Raw genomic sequence first — 16,529 nt, forward strand, 5'->3', positions numbered from 1 at the left:
TCAGGTTTCCTTGAATAGAACAAAAACCTCATGTTAGGTTAATTGTTAACTCTAAATTAGAGGTGTGGGTGTGAGTGTGAATGGTTGTTTGTCTCTATGTGGCCCTGTGATAGACATAACCTGTCCAGGGTGTACCCCTGACTCTCTTGCAGTGACTGCTGAAGCTAGGCAAGTTGATGTTCATCATTCAAATGAATGTTGCAGAATGCTTGTGCTTTTTGTACTTTTCATGTATACTGCTGCATCCACTTCCACATCCTCATCCTCAGTATTTGAAGATTCAAGGAAGTAGGAAGTAGAGTCTCTGGTGGGCTTTCTTGATCAGGCTGGTAGTGTTGTTACCCCAGCTGAGGTTGATGTTCAGGTGCACCCCCAAGTTCTTGTATTGCATTGTTGACCTTGTGTTGATTTGCGTATGACAAATACAGTAAACCAAACCTGAACCTTCTGTAAGATTTAGCTTCTTTACATATTTTCTGAAGACCTACAGCATTTTATTTCATGCCACAAACTTTATAAAGTACATCTATGGGCTGTCACTTTCATTAAGAGCACAGCACATCAAGAAAAGCGGAAAAGTGTTTGCAAACTTTCCAAACAAAGTATGCAACATGTACACTTTTCAGGGAACCAAGGTGTTCATTTGGGATAAAAAGAGCTGAACTATCTTGTAATCAACTTGAAAATGAATTGTCGGGGTAACCATGGGATGTCTCTTTTTTTCATGCTTTTTGGTGCCTTATTGCAACAAAACCTAGTTATAAGTGAAAAACACAAACAACGAATAAAAAAAACCTCTCACACACTCATTCATCTACCCACAGAGGAAAATATAAGCTTGCACTCTCCTTTTTTCACCAACAACATGAAGACAAAGCATGTGGACAGTGGGGGGTTATGGTGTGATGAAGGGGAGGAGGAAAAACGAGGGGCACCACTTTACCGCCGTGTCCCTTCCAAAGTGTTTCACACACATGCAGAGGCAAAAGCACACGCCTTATAGTCCCAACGGACATTTGGGAATTCCTTGTCTCCTCGCCTCGTGCTGCAGGAGTAGCAGCGCATGTCTTTTCCTTTGCTTCATGCGAACAAGCAGACAAAAGGAATTCTTTAAAACCCCTAACGTGAGTATAACATTAATTTAAGAGTTTAGTTTCAGTAAATGACTTCACTGTGTTTGACTGTGTTGTAGTTTTTTGCTGTTTGTTGCAACTTAAAGTTCATAACGGTTAAAATGGAGCAAAATGATGACGTATATATTTTCAACTTTTGTATTTCACCAGAGAAATGTGAAAATGTTCAAAGTTTTCTAGGCTGTGCCCATTTGGCTACAAAACCCACAAGCCATTTGCTTCCTGAGTGTAAAATCAGGCACTTAAGAGATGTAACATCATCCCTTCTAGTTATAATTTGCACGTTAAACTTTGTTGTTGCAAAGCCAAAGAAATCCTCATTAAACATGTTTGATCGTTGGCACGCTGTCGTAAAAACTTAGTTGTTCTACTTGGTAACATCTGGAGGAAACCTAGCCAAGTTACTAAAACTGCTCTCATAGAAAACAAAAGAACGTTTTCTCAAAATGGGCACTTTCTTGAGGTGTGCAGGAACTCAGACAGACCTGAAAGTGCAGTGGAGAGACTCAGCAGTTTTATTTCCTGGATTTGCCTTTACTCTGTCTGGTGAAGCGTGTAACATCTTGTATAATATTTCACCAACATCTGCTAGCCTTTACTGGCTTGTTATTTTAAGTAGCTTACACCAAGTAAAGTCATGCCTGCTTTGCCTAAAATGAGCTATTTTCAGTTAGAATAAAGCAAATGTGACTTTGATGTATTCTCTGCCTGCTGAAAAGTGACTTTTTGGATGAAATCAGCCATATTTGATTTAACTTATTTAACCAATTACATAATTTTACGAAGCTCTAAGTTTCCACTAAATCAAAAATTGTTCTAATTCTCACACAAGCGGGCTTGTTTTTCTTCCCTGGCACTGTTTATACAAGTGCAGGGTAGGCGTGTTCATAAATTTTGTGGGCGAGACATCTGTTTTTCTAAAACACAGTACAGAAGCCACACCCAGGGTTCAGAGGTTCAAGTTTTGGTCTCTTTGATTCACAGCATTTACTGTTCCACCCTGAGCACACATCTTTGCTCTCTATTCCTGCTCCAAGTCACTACATCATGATCAAATAATGTCTTCTGTTTTCATTAATTAATAACAAAAAGCATGTCGATTTCTAGCACTGACAGGAGTTGAGTGACTGGTTACTTTTCATGCAAACATCTTTCTAAGCATAAAGTGTGAATACAAAAAAAAATACTTTGTCTGAATTCAAACGACTGGCTTTACAACGTTGGAGACAATTGGAAAATTACTTTGCTGTCATCTCAAAGATGTGCAAGAATCCTACTTCAGTTTAAAACCATTATTTGTCTGTCTTTAGGTGTTCTTTACCTGCAGTATGGTGACGAGACCAAACAGCTCCGCATGCCCAATGAGATCACCAGCATCGACACCATCAGAGCTCTGTTCGTTAGTGCCTTCCCGCAGCAGCTCAACATGAAGATGCTGGAGTCCCCCAGTGTTGCCATCTATGTCAAAGACGACATGAGGAATATGTACTACGAACTTGCAGACGTCAGGTAAAAATATGTTTCTAAGTGATATTCAGGAATTAAATAAGAAAAGAGACATGAGGTTGTTTTTTTTTTTTTTTTTAAAGTCGTTCCTTTAAAATGTTCCGTCTGATTTTCTATCATCACTACTAGAACAATGAAAGTCGTGTCATAATAAAAATAAGAAAACATGACAGTTCATGCTCAATAACCTAGATTTTAAAAAATCCAACAAAGTTCAGTTAGGTCATCTGGATGGTTTAATTTTTTGTTGTTGTTTCGATGTTTTGTCCTTCATCCAAAGGATTTAGTTAGTCTGAGGAGTTAACAAACTCAGTCCCACAAGCAGCACACTAACATAGTGGACCAACCAGTTTGCTGGTGATAAGATGTTGTGGCTCCTCAGACTGATGAAGTCCTTTGGATGAAGGATGAAATGCCTCAACGGGAAAATAAAAAGAAACCGTCCAGATGACCTGACTGAACTTTGTTGAAAAATAAGGAAACTGAGCTAGTATTATCCTAGAAGGCCATCACACTAAAGCGTCCTTTCTGCAGGCCAAATCTATTATTTGACCCTTTTGTGCACAGTTTTCCCTGAACAGGAAATGTTTCTGGCCAGGAAAACTCACATCCTTTTCCCCTCCATGTTAGAAAGAAAGTTATTTGGAGTCTGAGCTCTTTGGCAGCACGTCTCTCAAACACACCTAAACTTAAAAACACGTTTTTAGTTTAAGTTTTCATGACTTTCCTTTTGGGTGTTTTCTTTTATAAGTTCAAAGTTTAATTTTGCAAACTTTCAACAATATGAGCTTTGTCTCTTTATTCTATTAGGAGTATAATTTCCTAATAACTGTTCTGTCTACTGTAGCATTTAGAAGCAGAACAATACAGTCTAGCTCACAGTTTTTTGTTTTTTATATATTTTGTGCCATGTTGTTCCCTATGTTTGTAATCCCTTGAACAATTTATTGATATTACTTCAAAGCTCATGTGTTGATACAATAAAAAGAAAAAAAACTTTTGACGACAAAAGAAACTTTGCCCTTTTTGTCTGTAGAGTTCCTCCTCAGGTGAGGTGTGTACTTGGTGACCAATTGTTTATTACAGTCGTAAAAACATATCTTGTGACACATTAAGCTTAGTGTGAGTGTCCAGAGTGCAACAGAGCGTGAGTTCTAGATACGGGAATAACAGATCTGTTTGTCACTTGTCAGCCGAACCACTATTAGTATATTTTTTTATTTTTAGGATTTAGAAAAAAATGTCACAAAACAAACGGTTTTCAGCGCCACTGTCGGGATATGTGCCCTTGGCTGAGCTACTAAAGAGATCAAGATTGAGACAGGATCGACCGCTCTCCGATGGAGACAACTGGGCTGCTTTCTTACCACCGAACGCCTTTCCTTACAGGAACATTACAGACCACTCCTGCCTGAAGGTGTACCACAAAGACCCAGCACAGGCATTCAGCCATGGGACCCGACCTGCCAACGGTGATGCCAGGGTGAGTTTGTGGTCGTTGCTTACACAGCAGAGAAAAAATGTCTCCGCAGCAGCTGTGGGGACATGAATAGATTTGTTGCAATTAAAATAGAGCCCTGTCTCCAGTTTTTTTATTCCCACATCCTGTTTGCAGTTGAGGGAAGGAATGTCCCCCTGCCTCTTGTTAATCTCTTAAGAGAGGGGGGTCCTTTTGTTCTCGTGGAGGCCTACCTTTGGGTGTCCCCTGCATGGTCTGGTGCTGCTTTTTAAGGGATAATTCTACTCAATTCTTATGACTATTCTCCTAATACACCCTACTCCCACCAAACTATTTATTTTTCTAATTTTACTGTTTATTTCCTGCTGATGGAACAAAAGTAAAACACAAAAGTTTATTTCCTTGAATGTTCCCTCTTCAAATCAGTTCCTTATCCATATGACTATCGAACTTGGTTGTGCTGCAGAAACTCTTATTTCTGTTAAGATAATCCAAATTCTACTAAGTCTCCTTCGATTGGCTCTTTCATGGAAATGTTACCAAAAAAATTTTTTTCCATGCGGACTGAAAGTTGAAAGAAAGTTGTAACTGTTCAAATTGTTGTGTTTTAAAGCAATGATTGTGCGTTATTCATAAATATGTGATCTACTGAATTTTGCAGTTTTAAATAATTAAAAAACTGGATAAGAAGAACGTGTATTTACTAAGCATAATGACACAATGCAGTTTAGTTAATCTTGAGTAATCATTGTGAAATTTTCAGCATTTGGTGACATAGAACAACACATGTAGTCACTGTTTAACCAACCAGCAATTACTGCAAACACGAAGTTTACACAAGGCCTTGAGATTTAGAGGTTAAGTGTAGATAATTCAATTCAGTTTAGTTTATATAGCACCAAGTCACAACAGAAGTCATCTCAGGGCACTGAACAGAAATATTCACATTCATAAAAAGCCAATTAGTAAAAGTTATCTTTCTAAGGAAGCAAGCAGATTGTAATAATTCTTCACTTCGTCACAGTTTCCCATCCTGTGCGAGCACAAAGGCAACAGTGGAAAGGAAAAACTCCCTTTTAACAGGAAGAAACCTCCAGCAGAACTAGGCTCAGGACAAGCGGCCGTTTGCTTCGACCGGCTGGGTATGAGAAGACAGGAAGTAGAAACAAACAAACACAGAATGACTGGTCCAGGTGTACTTCCTATTGGAAGAAAGAAAAAAAACATGTTAAAGATGGAAATAATTACAAATACAAACAGGTAGTTAGAGCAAGTAAAGACAACAGCAGACTGAGTCAGTTTGTCCTTCTCTTGCAGACCAGCTCCGCAGGTAAGGGGCGTTTACCTTCGGGACAAATTCAGGTCACCGACTGGTCATTTGCTGACACGCCTATTGTATTGATTGACAGGTCACAAAAAGAAAAAAACAGAATTGGCAGCTCCAGCCGCAATGATGTTCTGTGTTTATTTGTTGTTAAAAAGTTCTAAAAAAAAAAACAGGGAGCGCTGGCCCACACATCAGACCAGCCCACCAGGAAATCTCCAGACCCTCCCACAGCCACGCTGGACCTGATTTTAATGTGCTAATTTCTCACCATTTCAGTCATGGCATCAATGGAGGAGGAAGAGATCGCTTGCCGTTTGGCAAAAGAAAAAAAATAAAAGGCCAGATCAGGGATGAAGAAGAGAAATGTAATACATTGGTGTTGCATATAAAACAGTCCGTTGCCAGGCAGTTTATCGTGCGACACCGAGTGCACGTACGCAGTCGTAAAAATTGAGCTTTGCATGGACATGCCCTGCGGGCATCCTCTTCGACTCTAATCCGGTACGCGCAGACTGACATACGCCCGAGTATACTGGGGCCTTACGCTAAACACCAATAATGTAAAACAATACGGCGTATCAACATATCTCTTGGGGCCAAGATGGGGTAGAGGCAGGGCAGCCGACTCGGGACCCAAAAGTCCCAGGTTCAATCCCCAGCCATTTCCACATGCTGTGGTGTCTCTGAGCAAGACACCCAATCCCCTATTGTGCCCTGGGCGCCCACACAGCTGCCCACCACACCACCTAGGTACATCCCAGGTGCGATGGGCTAAATGCAGAGAACCAATTTCATCATTGTATGAGAACATACAAAGATGACAACACATAGCACTTTATTTTTATTTATCAACGGCATATTTCTGTTTTTTATTTGGATATTTGAACATGGATATTCTTAACGATAGATTCATTTACAAAAGTTCTTGCATGAGACAGGCATGAAACTTGTTGAAAACAATCAGGGTTTATGTCTTTGACTTCTGCAGATAATTGAGATACAGTCTATATATAGGTCCCCTCTCTTGGATGAATTTGGGCCCCCCATTTAATGTGGAGTCTACTTCCTCCTGTCACTCTCTCCTCCGGTGGCGGCCCCCCCTGCCACCGGTGCATTGGGACTCTCGGCATCTGGGGCTGGGTGATTGGGTGTGTGCCGGTCCGCCCTGGTGGCCTCCTGCTGGGTGCTCTGGCTCTGTCGGGCCTCTGTTGGGGGGGTGGTATGACCTTGGGACCTCGGGTCTGTGGGTCCCCACATCCACTTTTGAACATTTTTATAGAGAAACCTTATAGTGACGAGCATGCTCACACAGGTGTTTAGATTCAGGTGTTTATCAGATACTCACTCAATTGGGTTGTGGTGGCCACTAAATACATCTTGTATTACCATGTACTGTATACAATACTTTCTAATGATATTATAAGTATCATTATATATGTTGCTTGTTGTTGTGGTTTCTCGGTTTTGTCTTTTTTTTTTTGTTTCCGTAGGTCTAGAGGCAGACTTCAATGATGCTGATTTGTGTTCTCTTTATCCCGCTCGCTCTCCTCTGTTCCTATCTCCTTCTTTCCCTTTTAACCTTTCTCCCACTTTTCTGCTTTGTTTTCTTCTTTGTTTTTTCATCCCCATGTCCATTACATCTGAAACAAACCCAAAGCAAATTCTAATAAAGTTTTATTTATATATCAAGTGGAGCATTAAGGCCAGCCATAATGCTCTGCTTGTGAAAGTTAACCTGTTGGGCATCACCTTAACACTCAGACAATAATTCTGAGTGCCACAATGCCAGACAGGACAAGGGAAAATAAAAAATAAAAAAAGAGATACAGTCTATAGCAGGGCTGTTCAACTAAATTGCTCGGGGGGGAGCACAGTTAATGAAAGCCAAGAGAGCTGAACATCCAGCAGTTATTCTCATAAAGTAAGGTTGTTTTTATGATTTTAAATCTAGTTTTATTTAAAAATAAGCCCACTGGTGGGTCGAACTGAGCACTCTTGTGGGCCTGATTTGGCCCCCGGGCCACCAGTTGAATAGCCCTGATGTATAGATACAGGTGCAGATTTACATTTAGAAATTAACTTCTTAAATAATAAACGCAGCACTATAATGAGCAGCAGGTCAAACACATTTTTAACTTAAGGTATTCTGTCCTTTGCCTTTCAGAGCGTCCGCTTGACTTGCAGGAATGCCTGGTCCCAGATCTTATTCCACAGTTATGTCTGTTGCTGATTTACGTTTTCTGGCAAGAGAAACCTAAATAAAGCTAGCTTCTGGTAATGCAACCAGGTTTATGTCTGTAACAAATATGTGCACGGTGGACAAATGTGTGGTGCATAATAACTAATTTATAGCTTGATGAGGGGCAGACTTGAATATTTACTTGCATTTTCTCTTTTTGTTAGTTTCATACAGCAGAGCAACATTTTTTAAATACATGTGTGTATTTATCTCATGGATTGAAAAACACTTTTTCATGATTTTACAGACTTCAATAGTCATCAGTAGTGGCTGCCAAAAGTCATGTTACGTACACAAAACAGTAAAGGATATTTTGTAAACAGATGTTTAATGATTGCCTGCGTCTCATCTGTTTCCATCAAAGCATTTCGGCCAATTTTTGGATCTTGGTACACAAAAAAGTAATATTTGTCTTTCTTATCTTTTCAATCACAAATACTATTATGTGCACGTTCACGCATAGGACACGCAGCCAAACAAGCTCTTTAAATGTTTATGCACTTCTGTATTAACTTCACAGCACAGCTCTTTATCTGTTTAGTTTGGCTCACTCAGTTTGTGAATCAGTGTAGAAACTGTATCCACTGCTGACACAGCAAGAGATCGGAGCAACTTTGTGCACACAAATCAAACAGGACGCCCCTGTTATTGGAGGCTTAGAACCACGGCAGAGAAATGAGTCTGTGACAAACTTACACAGATGTGCTTTATACTGCTCTGATACCTTACTCTTAGGCTTATTTTTCAACTTTTTTTAATTTTTAACTCAACAATGTCAGTTCTGCTTGTTCTACAACAGTCTGTGTTGATTGAGTAAATATTTGAAGATAGTTTAGTCGGATGTTTTCAAGGTGAAATATATTTTGGCTTGATAAGTGATGACTCGGAGGGTTTTGAAGTGGCTCTCTTCTTGGAATGGGAAAAGCAATCACAGATGTGAAATGGTCAAGTAATGCATTTGTTAAAAAAACTTTAGCACCTTTATTAGTTGAAGTTTTCAAGTATGTTTATTTTTGTGCAGCTGTAACCTAGTGGTATGGAGGTGTAGAGTTTGATCTCCTGCCCCTGCAATGTGCCAAGGTATCCTCAGGCATGATGCTGAACCCCCCACTGTCTCTAATATCTTTATCTACATGTTTTTATCAGTGAGAATATTATTAAGTTATTAATTTAAAAAAAAACTTGAACGCTATGGATAAGGGGAGTAGCACTAGACTGGGTTCAAAGCTATTTGAAAGCAGTATGTGAAGTTGGGAAATGTTTGTTCTGGATGTTTGGACATTGTTTGTGGGGTTCCTCAGGGGTCAGTCCTGGGTCCCAAACTGTTTACAATTTGTGTAAATGAGCTTTGTATTTATTGTACCTGAGATAATGAAAAGCAAACTATTTGCCGATGATGTAAACATTTTTGTGTTGAAGATGACATGGAACAACTGTTAAATGATGTAACTGATTAATTGAACAAACTTAAAATGTGGTTTGATGAAAATAAGCTGCCCTTGAACTAAACAAAACTTTGTTTGGGAACTGTCAATCGCATTCAGAAATTCAAATACAAATAGATGGGCTGAATATTGAAAGAGTTCATGAAAACAAATTTCTATGTGTCATTATTGATGATAAACTCAACTGGAAACCACACATCAGATATGTTTAAAGTAAAGTCTCAAAAAATATTGCGCTCTTAAACAAAGCCAAGTCGGTCATAGAACTAAAAGCATTACATGTACTCTACTGTTGGCTAATCTTACCTTATTTAAGTTATTGTGCAGAAATCTGGGGCAATAATTACAAAACTACACTACAAGCATTAACAATACTACAAAAAAGAGCAATAAGAATAATCCATAAGGTGGGATATTTAGAAAGCACTAATACACTATTTGTAAAATCTAAATTATTAAAGTTCATTGATATAGTTAAGCTACAGACAGCTCTAATTCTTTACAAAACAAAAAATAGACTATTACTGGAAAAAAATTCAAAACCTGTTTAAGACTAAGGAGCAAATTTATAAGTTAAAGAGGGAATTACAATTTAAAATGTGCAAATTCAGAACTACTAGAAAAAAACTTTTGTGTATCAGTAAGTGGAGTCAAACTTTGGAATAATTTGAACATTGAACGTAAACAATGTCCAAACATAAAACTGTTCAAATTAATAAACATATGGTTATTGCTGAATGTAGTATATAATATTATTATTCAATTATTGTTGTTGTTTTTTTTTTGTTATTGATGCTAATTTTTGTTTTTGGTGAAGTTAAAGTAATAATAATTGTTTATCTACTGTAGTTAACGTAGATACTATATTGATGGGTTAAATATGGGTTAGTTGTTATACTGTATGTATGGATTATACATTTAATAAATGTAAGACTATGTAAGTGGTTAAGGAGTGGGAATTTCGATATGTTTTTACTTCTACCCACTGCCTTGAATATGTAAAATAAAAAATATTGACATGCTTCATGCTGTATTTTTTATTTTTTTATTTTTTTTTACATATTCAAAAAATAATAAACTGAACTAAACTAAGAACGTAAAAGTGCTGTATAAAGATATAAAATAGATAATAGAAAGTGATCATGTGAATAGTCTGGTGAATGAAAAACATTGCAAAGCACTTTGCAAAACCTGGAGAGGTTACAAAGTTGCTAGATACCATTTATCACAATATTCTGCTGTGACATACTGGCACTACTTTTTGGTTTCCCTTTTGGTTCTTTTGCTGCTTTGTCAGACGTTGTGCAGGCATATTTGCCGGCTGTGTGAACTAACTTTCACTGCAAACGTGTTTTTCCTATTATTATCACAGCCTAGCACGAACGTTTGTTACTGTACACCCGAAGCAATTGTTGTTTTCCAGTTCATGCACGTGATTTTGCACACGCAACAGACACACCCATGTTATTTTCCCTTTCACAGCTATAATCTGTCTTGGCACTCAGTGCAATGAGGACAAAGGCAGCAAAGATGTGTGCCTGAAGTTTTTAAGAAAGCTTGCATTAGGGTGTTTTCGACTCACACTGACTGCAAGGTGTAACCTATGTCAGAGTAATACTCTGGTCGTGAAATAATAACCTGTTGCTTTGGCAGAAAGAAAATGGATTGTATTCAGCTCTACGTGTGACACCCTCCTGCTGTGTTATCATACGCAGCATATCACAGAGCTTGAGTTGTATCACTGTTTGTACACAAGATTGCAGTTGTCCTTGTTAACTTTTAGTTTTCTGAAAAGGCAACTTAATTTATAAATTAAAAAAACGTAGTTGCTTTAATTGTATGAATGCTTATAAAGCGTATTGTGATCCATTTTTCTTCCGTACGTTTTTTTTGGCATCTTTCTCGTCCCGCAGTTTTCAAGCTATTTCAACAAATCATCATTCAAAATATTCAGCTCTTTCAGGGCAATCCTGTTATGAATTTTGGTATTGGTGCAAGTTTAAGCTTTTTGAAATATTTAGCCTTTTCTAACATTTTTCTCTCAAAGAAAATTAATTGAGCTCATTTTACATCCTTCACATCTTTATATCTGTTTACAACCTTTTACTGCTCCTTTCACATTTTGTTCTGGTTCAGCTTCTGTCAGCTTCCTTACACGAATTTAAAAAAAAATTTCAGCTAATTTCAGCTATTTTCAGCTGTTTTGTTCTCCTTTCAGATTCTTTCTGCAAACTACATTTTTGTGCTTCTTCTAACATCTTGCTACTAATTTCAGCTTCTTATGCTCCTTTCAGCTTATTTCTGCAAGTTTCAGCTTTTTCTACTATTTCAGCTACTATTTAGCTGTTTTATGCTAATTTTAGCTTTTTCAGCTAATTCCAATTTTGTTGCACTCATTTCAACCATTTTCAGCCTAATTTAGCAAAAATGTGCTCTATCCACTTCCTTCTCGTAATTACAGCTCCTTTCTGATTTTTTAGCTACTTTCAGCTGATTTATGCTAATTTCAGTTTTATTTTTTTCCAGGAAATTTTCTCCTTTTTGTTCTCATTTCTGCTTTTTTCAGCCTAATTGGGCAAACACGTTATTTCTGCTTACTTATGCTAATTTAAACTTGTTCTACCTTTTCAGCTAGCCTTTTAGCATATTTTGCTAATATCAGCTATTTTCAGGTAAATTCAAGTTTTCATGGTAATTTCTGCTACTTTCAGCCTAATTAAATTATTTCTGCTAATTTAAATTTATGCTTCTTTCAGCTTCTTTCTGCTAGTTTCAGTTATTTCAGGTACTAATTAGTAGTTTTATGCTAATTTTAGCTTTTTCGGCTAATTCCATAGTTTTTACACTCATTTTAACTTTTGTGTTCTTTCTGCTTTGTCCTGCTATGTTTCAGTGTGTTTTTTTAAGCTAATTTCAGCTGTTTTTCAGCAAGTTCTTCTGGCATTCACACTGCATTTTTGCAGGAAATACAATTTCTCTAGTTGTACTGTACTCTCTAGTTGGGGCAACTGTGGCTGAGTGGTTAGAGCAGTCGTCTTCCAATGCAAGAGTTGGGGGTTCGAATCCACAAGCAGTCACATGTCTACGTGCCCCTGGGCAAGACACTGAACCCCTCATTGCTTCTGATGTGTGTCCCATCAGTGTATGAATGTGATAAAGCTCTGATTAGTCTCTTTAGAATGATTTGTTCAATTAGCTTTGTAGAGATCTAGTAGAGTGCTGTATGAATGGGTAAATGAGGACACAGGTTGTAGTGTAAAGCACTTTGAGTATCTCGATAAGATAGAAAGGTGCTATATAAGTACAATCCATTTACCATTTACTTTGGCTCTCAACTATATTTAATGTTTACTCGAACAACACATTTTTGGGGTGTGTGATCAAAATACAAAATTTACACTATATTAGTTCAAAATATGTAATTTTTTACTTTTACCACATTAAATGTAGTTCATTTTACATGTACTGCGTATTTTTTAAAACCTTCGCCACATTTATTGGTTTTTCTAACATTTGTATGCCATCTTTTCTTTATAATTCTCCCTTATTTTAGGAAATGGCCATTGTTATTGTACATTAACCAGTCAATGTTCTTACTTGGTCCAACAATCTGTGACAAAAAATAGCTGGTTAAAGAGACAAAGTTAGACAGCTCTTGTTGAAAATTAACCAACAGCAGTCTAGCCCTAGGGATGCATTTTTAGGAAAGCCACAGACTTATTTTCGGTAGAGCTTTTTTTTTTTTTAAAGCTGGAAAAAAAACATCTTACATACAATACAAACCCTTGAGAACTTGGAACCAAAGAAAAAATCTTGTGTTCATGAGTTTGTGATATTGTTTTTTTTTAAAGGCCTGTGGGCATAATTTCCGGGAAATCCCGTGTACCCAGTGTTTGTAGCCTTGCAAGTAACTACTTTCTCTTTCAGCAAAGTATGAACACAGTGTATTTTCTTTTGAAAAGCAACATTATCAACTGAGTTAAAAGGAGATTTTCGTCTCAAGGCAACTTCAGTGATCGTATATAAGATACAGAAGTAAATATTATTAGCTGTTTGTCTCTAGAGAACCAGTCAGCTATATGATGTTTTAAGTAATTTTATTTCATGCGTTTGTACAATAAAAAGTATTTATGTCTTTGGGATAATAATATTTTGTATACTTCTGGTGTTTTTTCAGATGCACAGCGAGATGGCACACACTGCTCGTGATGGCCAGCACCCTCTAAGACATCCACCCATGGGTCCCCCCTCACACCATCCCATGCAGGGAGCACTCCCCCCAACTCCCCACTCAATGCCTCCCTCACCCTCCAGAATCCCGTTTGGCCCCCGACAGAACTCTGTACCTGGGAGTGCCACTATCCCAAGAGACAGAATGTCTAATGCAAATCCTCCTGCACGTTCCAACTCTCCCTGTCCTAGCGCTATACTTGAGAGACGAGATGTCAAGCCGGATGAGAACTTGGGTGGGAAGAGCCACAGTCTAGCTAGGGGGAATGAGGGGTTGTATGCAGATCCATATCTACTCCAGGAGGGGAGAATTGGGATGGCTACTGCCCACGGACCACACCCAGAACTTGGCATGGGGACATTCCACCGTGCCTCCATCCACTCCACAGGCTCTTATGGTGGGCCCAGTCCTACAGACACTATAGATCATCCTTCTCTTTACAGGCAGAAGTCCAGAAACAGCCAACTGCCGGCTTTGGATCCCAAGACTCCTCCTCCATCCCCTCACCGGATGAATGAGGTGCGAATGATTGATATGCATGGCATGCCTCCTCATGGTCTGCCACCTCATGGCATGCCACCTCATGGTGTTCCCCTGGAAAGAGGCTCACCAGTGCGACAGTCCTTTAGGAAGGATGAAGTTACAGGGACTAAGCCCAAGAACAGTGTGGGTTCACCTGTGATTGCAGACCCTCAGGGTTACCCCCAGAGTCCTCTTTCAGCTCAAAATGACCAGTAAGTACCTGGGGGCCGGAATGATATAAATAATTTGTGGGGATTAAAGCATTGCATGGGAGCATGGACTAATTCTGCATCCCAGTTTCACATTCGCCATGAGTTTCTGAGCCCTTGTGCCTGTTCTGACTCTAATTCATCCTCCGTAAGTTAAACCGAGTGTGTAACGTGTCCTGTCACTGTCTGTCAATTTTTAAATCTGCAAATTAGGTTTAGCAGACTAATCTACATATTCCGTCTGAGCATAGTTTGTGTAAGCATTTGTCAAAAATCTGACCTTTGTTTCACATCCTGAGTTCAAATTATGGGGTCGGAAATGTTGATTATCTTAGATCATATGTGTCAAACTCAAGGCCTGGGGGCCAAATGTGGCCCTCGTTGACATCTTATCTGGCCCCCAAGATGTTATTTTAAATGTATAATACTTTATTCACTTTAATTAGTTCAGTAATCTTTGATTATGATGTCAAAAGTGCAACAGAGAACGTCAAATGAGACCAATCAAACTCTTGTTGAGGAACCTGCAACCAAGAAAAGATGTTGGGTATCTTAACTTGAGTTAATGTAGATTCTGAAACCGGCCCTTACTTTGAAAATGGTTTTAATTGTGGCCCCCTTTTGTAAGTGAGTTTGACACCCCTGTCTTAGATTCTCAGGACGTCAACAAAGGTGCCACCAACAAAATTTAGATATTTTTTCCCTGTTACTGTATTTTTTTATTTATTTCACCTTTATTTAACCAGGCGTAAACACAAAGAACAAATTCTTATTTACAGTGCTGGCTTGGGTGGTAGCACCAACAGGTACTTGTAAGGTCAAGGGAAGGGAAGTAAAGCAAAACCATGAAATATAGAAGCAAAGCCAGGAAACACAAATTACATTAACAACAGTTCATTGTCAAAGTTAAATGACAACATTACTAAGCTTGAAAACATTTGCAAGTATCTTGAAAAATAGCTTTTGAACATTGAACTCTACAATTACCTTTCATCTAACAATTGCTCTAAAGTTGTTGTTTTTATACCCGGGATCGTTTTTTTTAATTAAAGGTACATAAACACAGTTAAAGGATAAGAGGAAAGCTTTCTTCATGGACAAGAAAACTGGGCTTAACAATGGTACTTGACAAGCACATACCAAAAACCTAAGAAAATAGTGACCATTGGTAAGTCTTTAAAATTGCCCTATTAGTCAAACCAACCTACTTAAAACCTCAGTTAAAAACACTTTGGAAATATATTTAAAAGATAAAATATTGATTATTGAGCATAGACTTTGTTGTTGCTCTCTTTTCCAAAACTTTACAAAGGAATATCACTGTAAAAATTCCTATTCACTTTTCTTGTGTTATGGATTTTTTTCCCCCATACAATATACCGTATTTTCCACCGTACACGTTGCATCGCCTTATAAGTTGCATCCGTCCAAATATGTATAATAAAGTGGAAAAATCCATACATGTAAATACATCGCTTTGCTGTATACATCACATCTATTATGCGTCACCGCTGACGCATCGCGTTTGTTACGCGTCACCGCTGACAACCCAGAAATATGGGCCGGTGTTGTGCCAAAAATCAATTGGCTGCCAAATGGTAGCCGCGAGAGTGTGCACAGGAGGACTTTAACAAGAATTTAACAAGAATAACACTTAAAAACAATTATTTGTTTGCTAAAAATTATAGTAAAGGTGTGTCTCAGTCTAACTTTTGCTTAATAAATGCACTTTGACGGTCAAATCAGCTGTATTTTAAAAGCCAATACGCGGAAGTAAGCATGTGCTCAGGAGGACTCGCTGTGCATTTCTTTGAAATTTAGCAAGATAACCACCTAAAAACTTTTTTTTTTTTTTGCTTGACTTTATAGCAAAGGTGTTTAACAGTTTAGCTTTTACTTAAATGCACTTCAATGGTCAAATTAGCTGTATTTTGCCATGGCGGCGCAGTGAAATGAAGCTGGTTTGATGGTAGCGAGCTAGACGAAGGTGTCCTGTATGGCAGGCCAACTGTGTCATTAATAACCACTTTACCGATTACATGACACAACGGCATGCCATACTGCTTGAGTGCTATCTATCGGGTGAAAATGGCAGTGTTCAATATTTTCAGTCAGAATGAATGAAAACGATCATATATCAGCCAAAAATTGGTTTATAAATATGGGAAAAATCCATAAATACGTCCCTTCAGTGTATAAGTTGCAGGGCATGCAAATTATGCAACAAAAAAACCCAAAAAACACAACTTATAGGGTGAAAAATACGGTAGTTCGTAAATTGCCCTTTCACTATGTTGTTAGTGGCTACCTGGTGAATGACTAGCTGGGATTTAACCTTGAAAGTCCTTATTAAATATTTGTATATCAGTGAAAAGGAAATTAATGTTCAAGTATTTTAGAAGAAAATAATAATCTGTTAACAGCTGCCTTATATTCATAAACTTGCGCAAGCAGCAGC

The 16,529-nt window shown here is 38.2% G+C and overlaps 1 protein-coding gene across 7 annotated transcripts in view; it reads left to right on the forward strand.

Moving 5' to 3' along the window:
- Positions 1-16,529, forward strand: part of si:ch211-285f17.1 (sickle tail protein homolog) — an 85,961-nt gene that overhangs the window by 52,537 nt on the left and 16,895 nt on the right. For 4 of the 7 annotated variants that reach the window (XM_037694060.1, XM_037694057.1, XM_037694058.1 and 1 more), the window contains 3 exons: positions 2,444-2,642; positions 4,029-4,122; positions 13,287-14,074. In XM_037694060.1, coding sequence (XP_037549988.1) covers positions 2,444-2,642; positions 4,029-4,122; positions 13,287-14,074 — 1,081 coding nt within the window. Of the gene's footprint in view, positions 1-983; positions 1,125-2,443; positions 2,643-4,028; positions 4,123-13,286; positions 14,075-16,529 lie in introns of those variants that run through there. The other 3 variants (XM_037694061.1, XM_037694062.1, XM_037694059.1) reach the window with 2 other exon arrangements.

This window comes from Nematolebias whitei, chromosome 20, assembly GCF_014905685.2.
Source record: "Nematolebias whitei isolate Nwh7 chromosome 20, NemWhi1, whole genome shotgun sequence".
NCBI classification, from domain to species: Eukaryota; Metazoa; Chordata; class Actinopteri; order Cyprinodontiformes; family Rivulidae; genus Nematolebias; species Nematolebias whitei.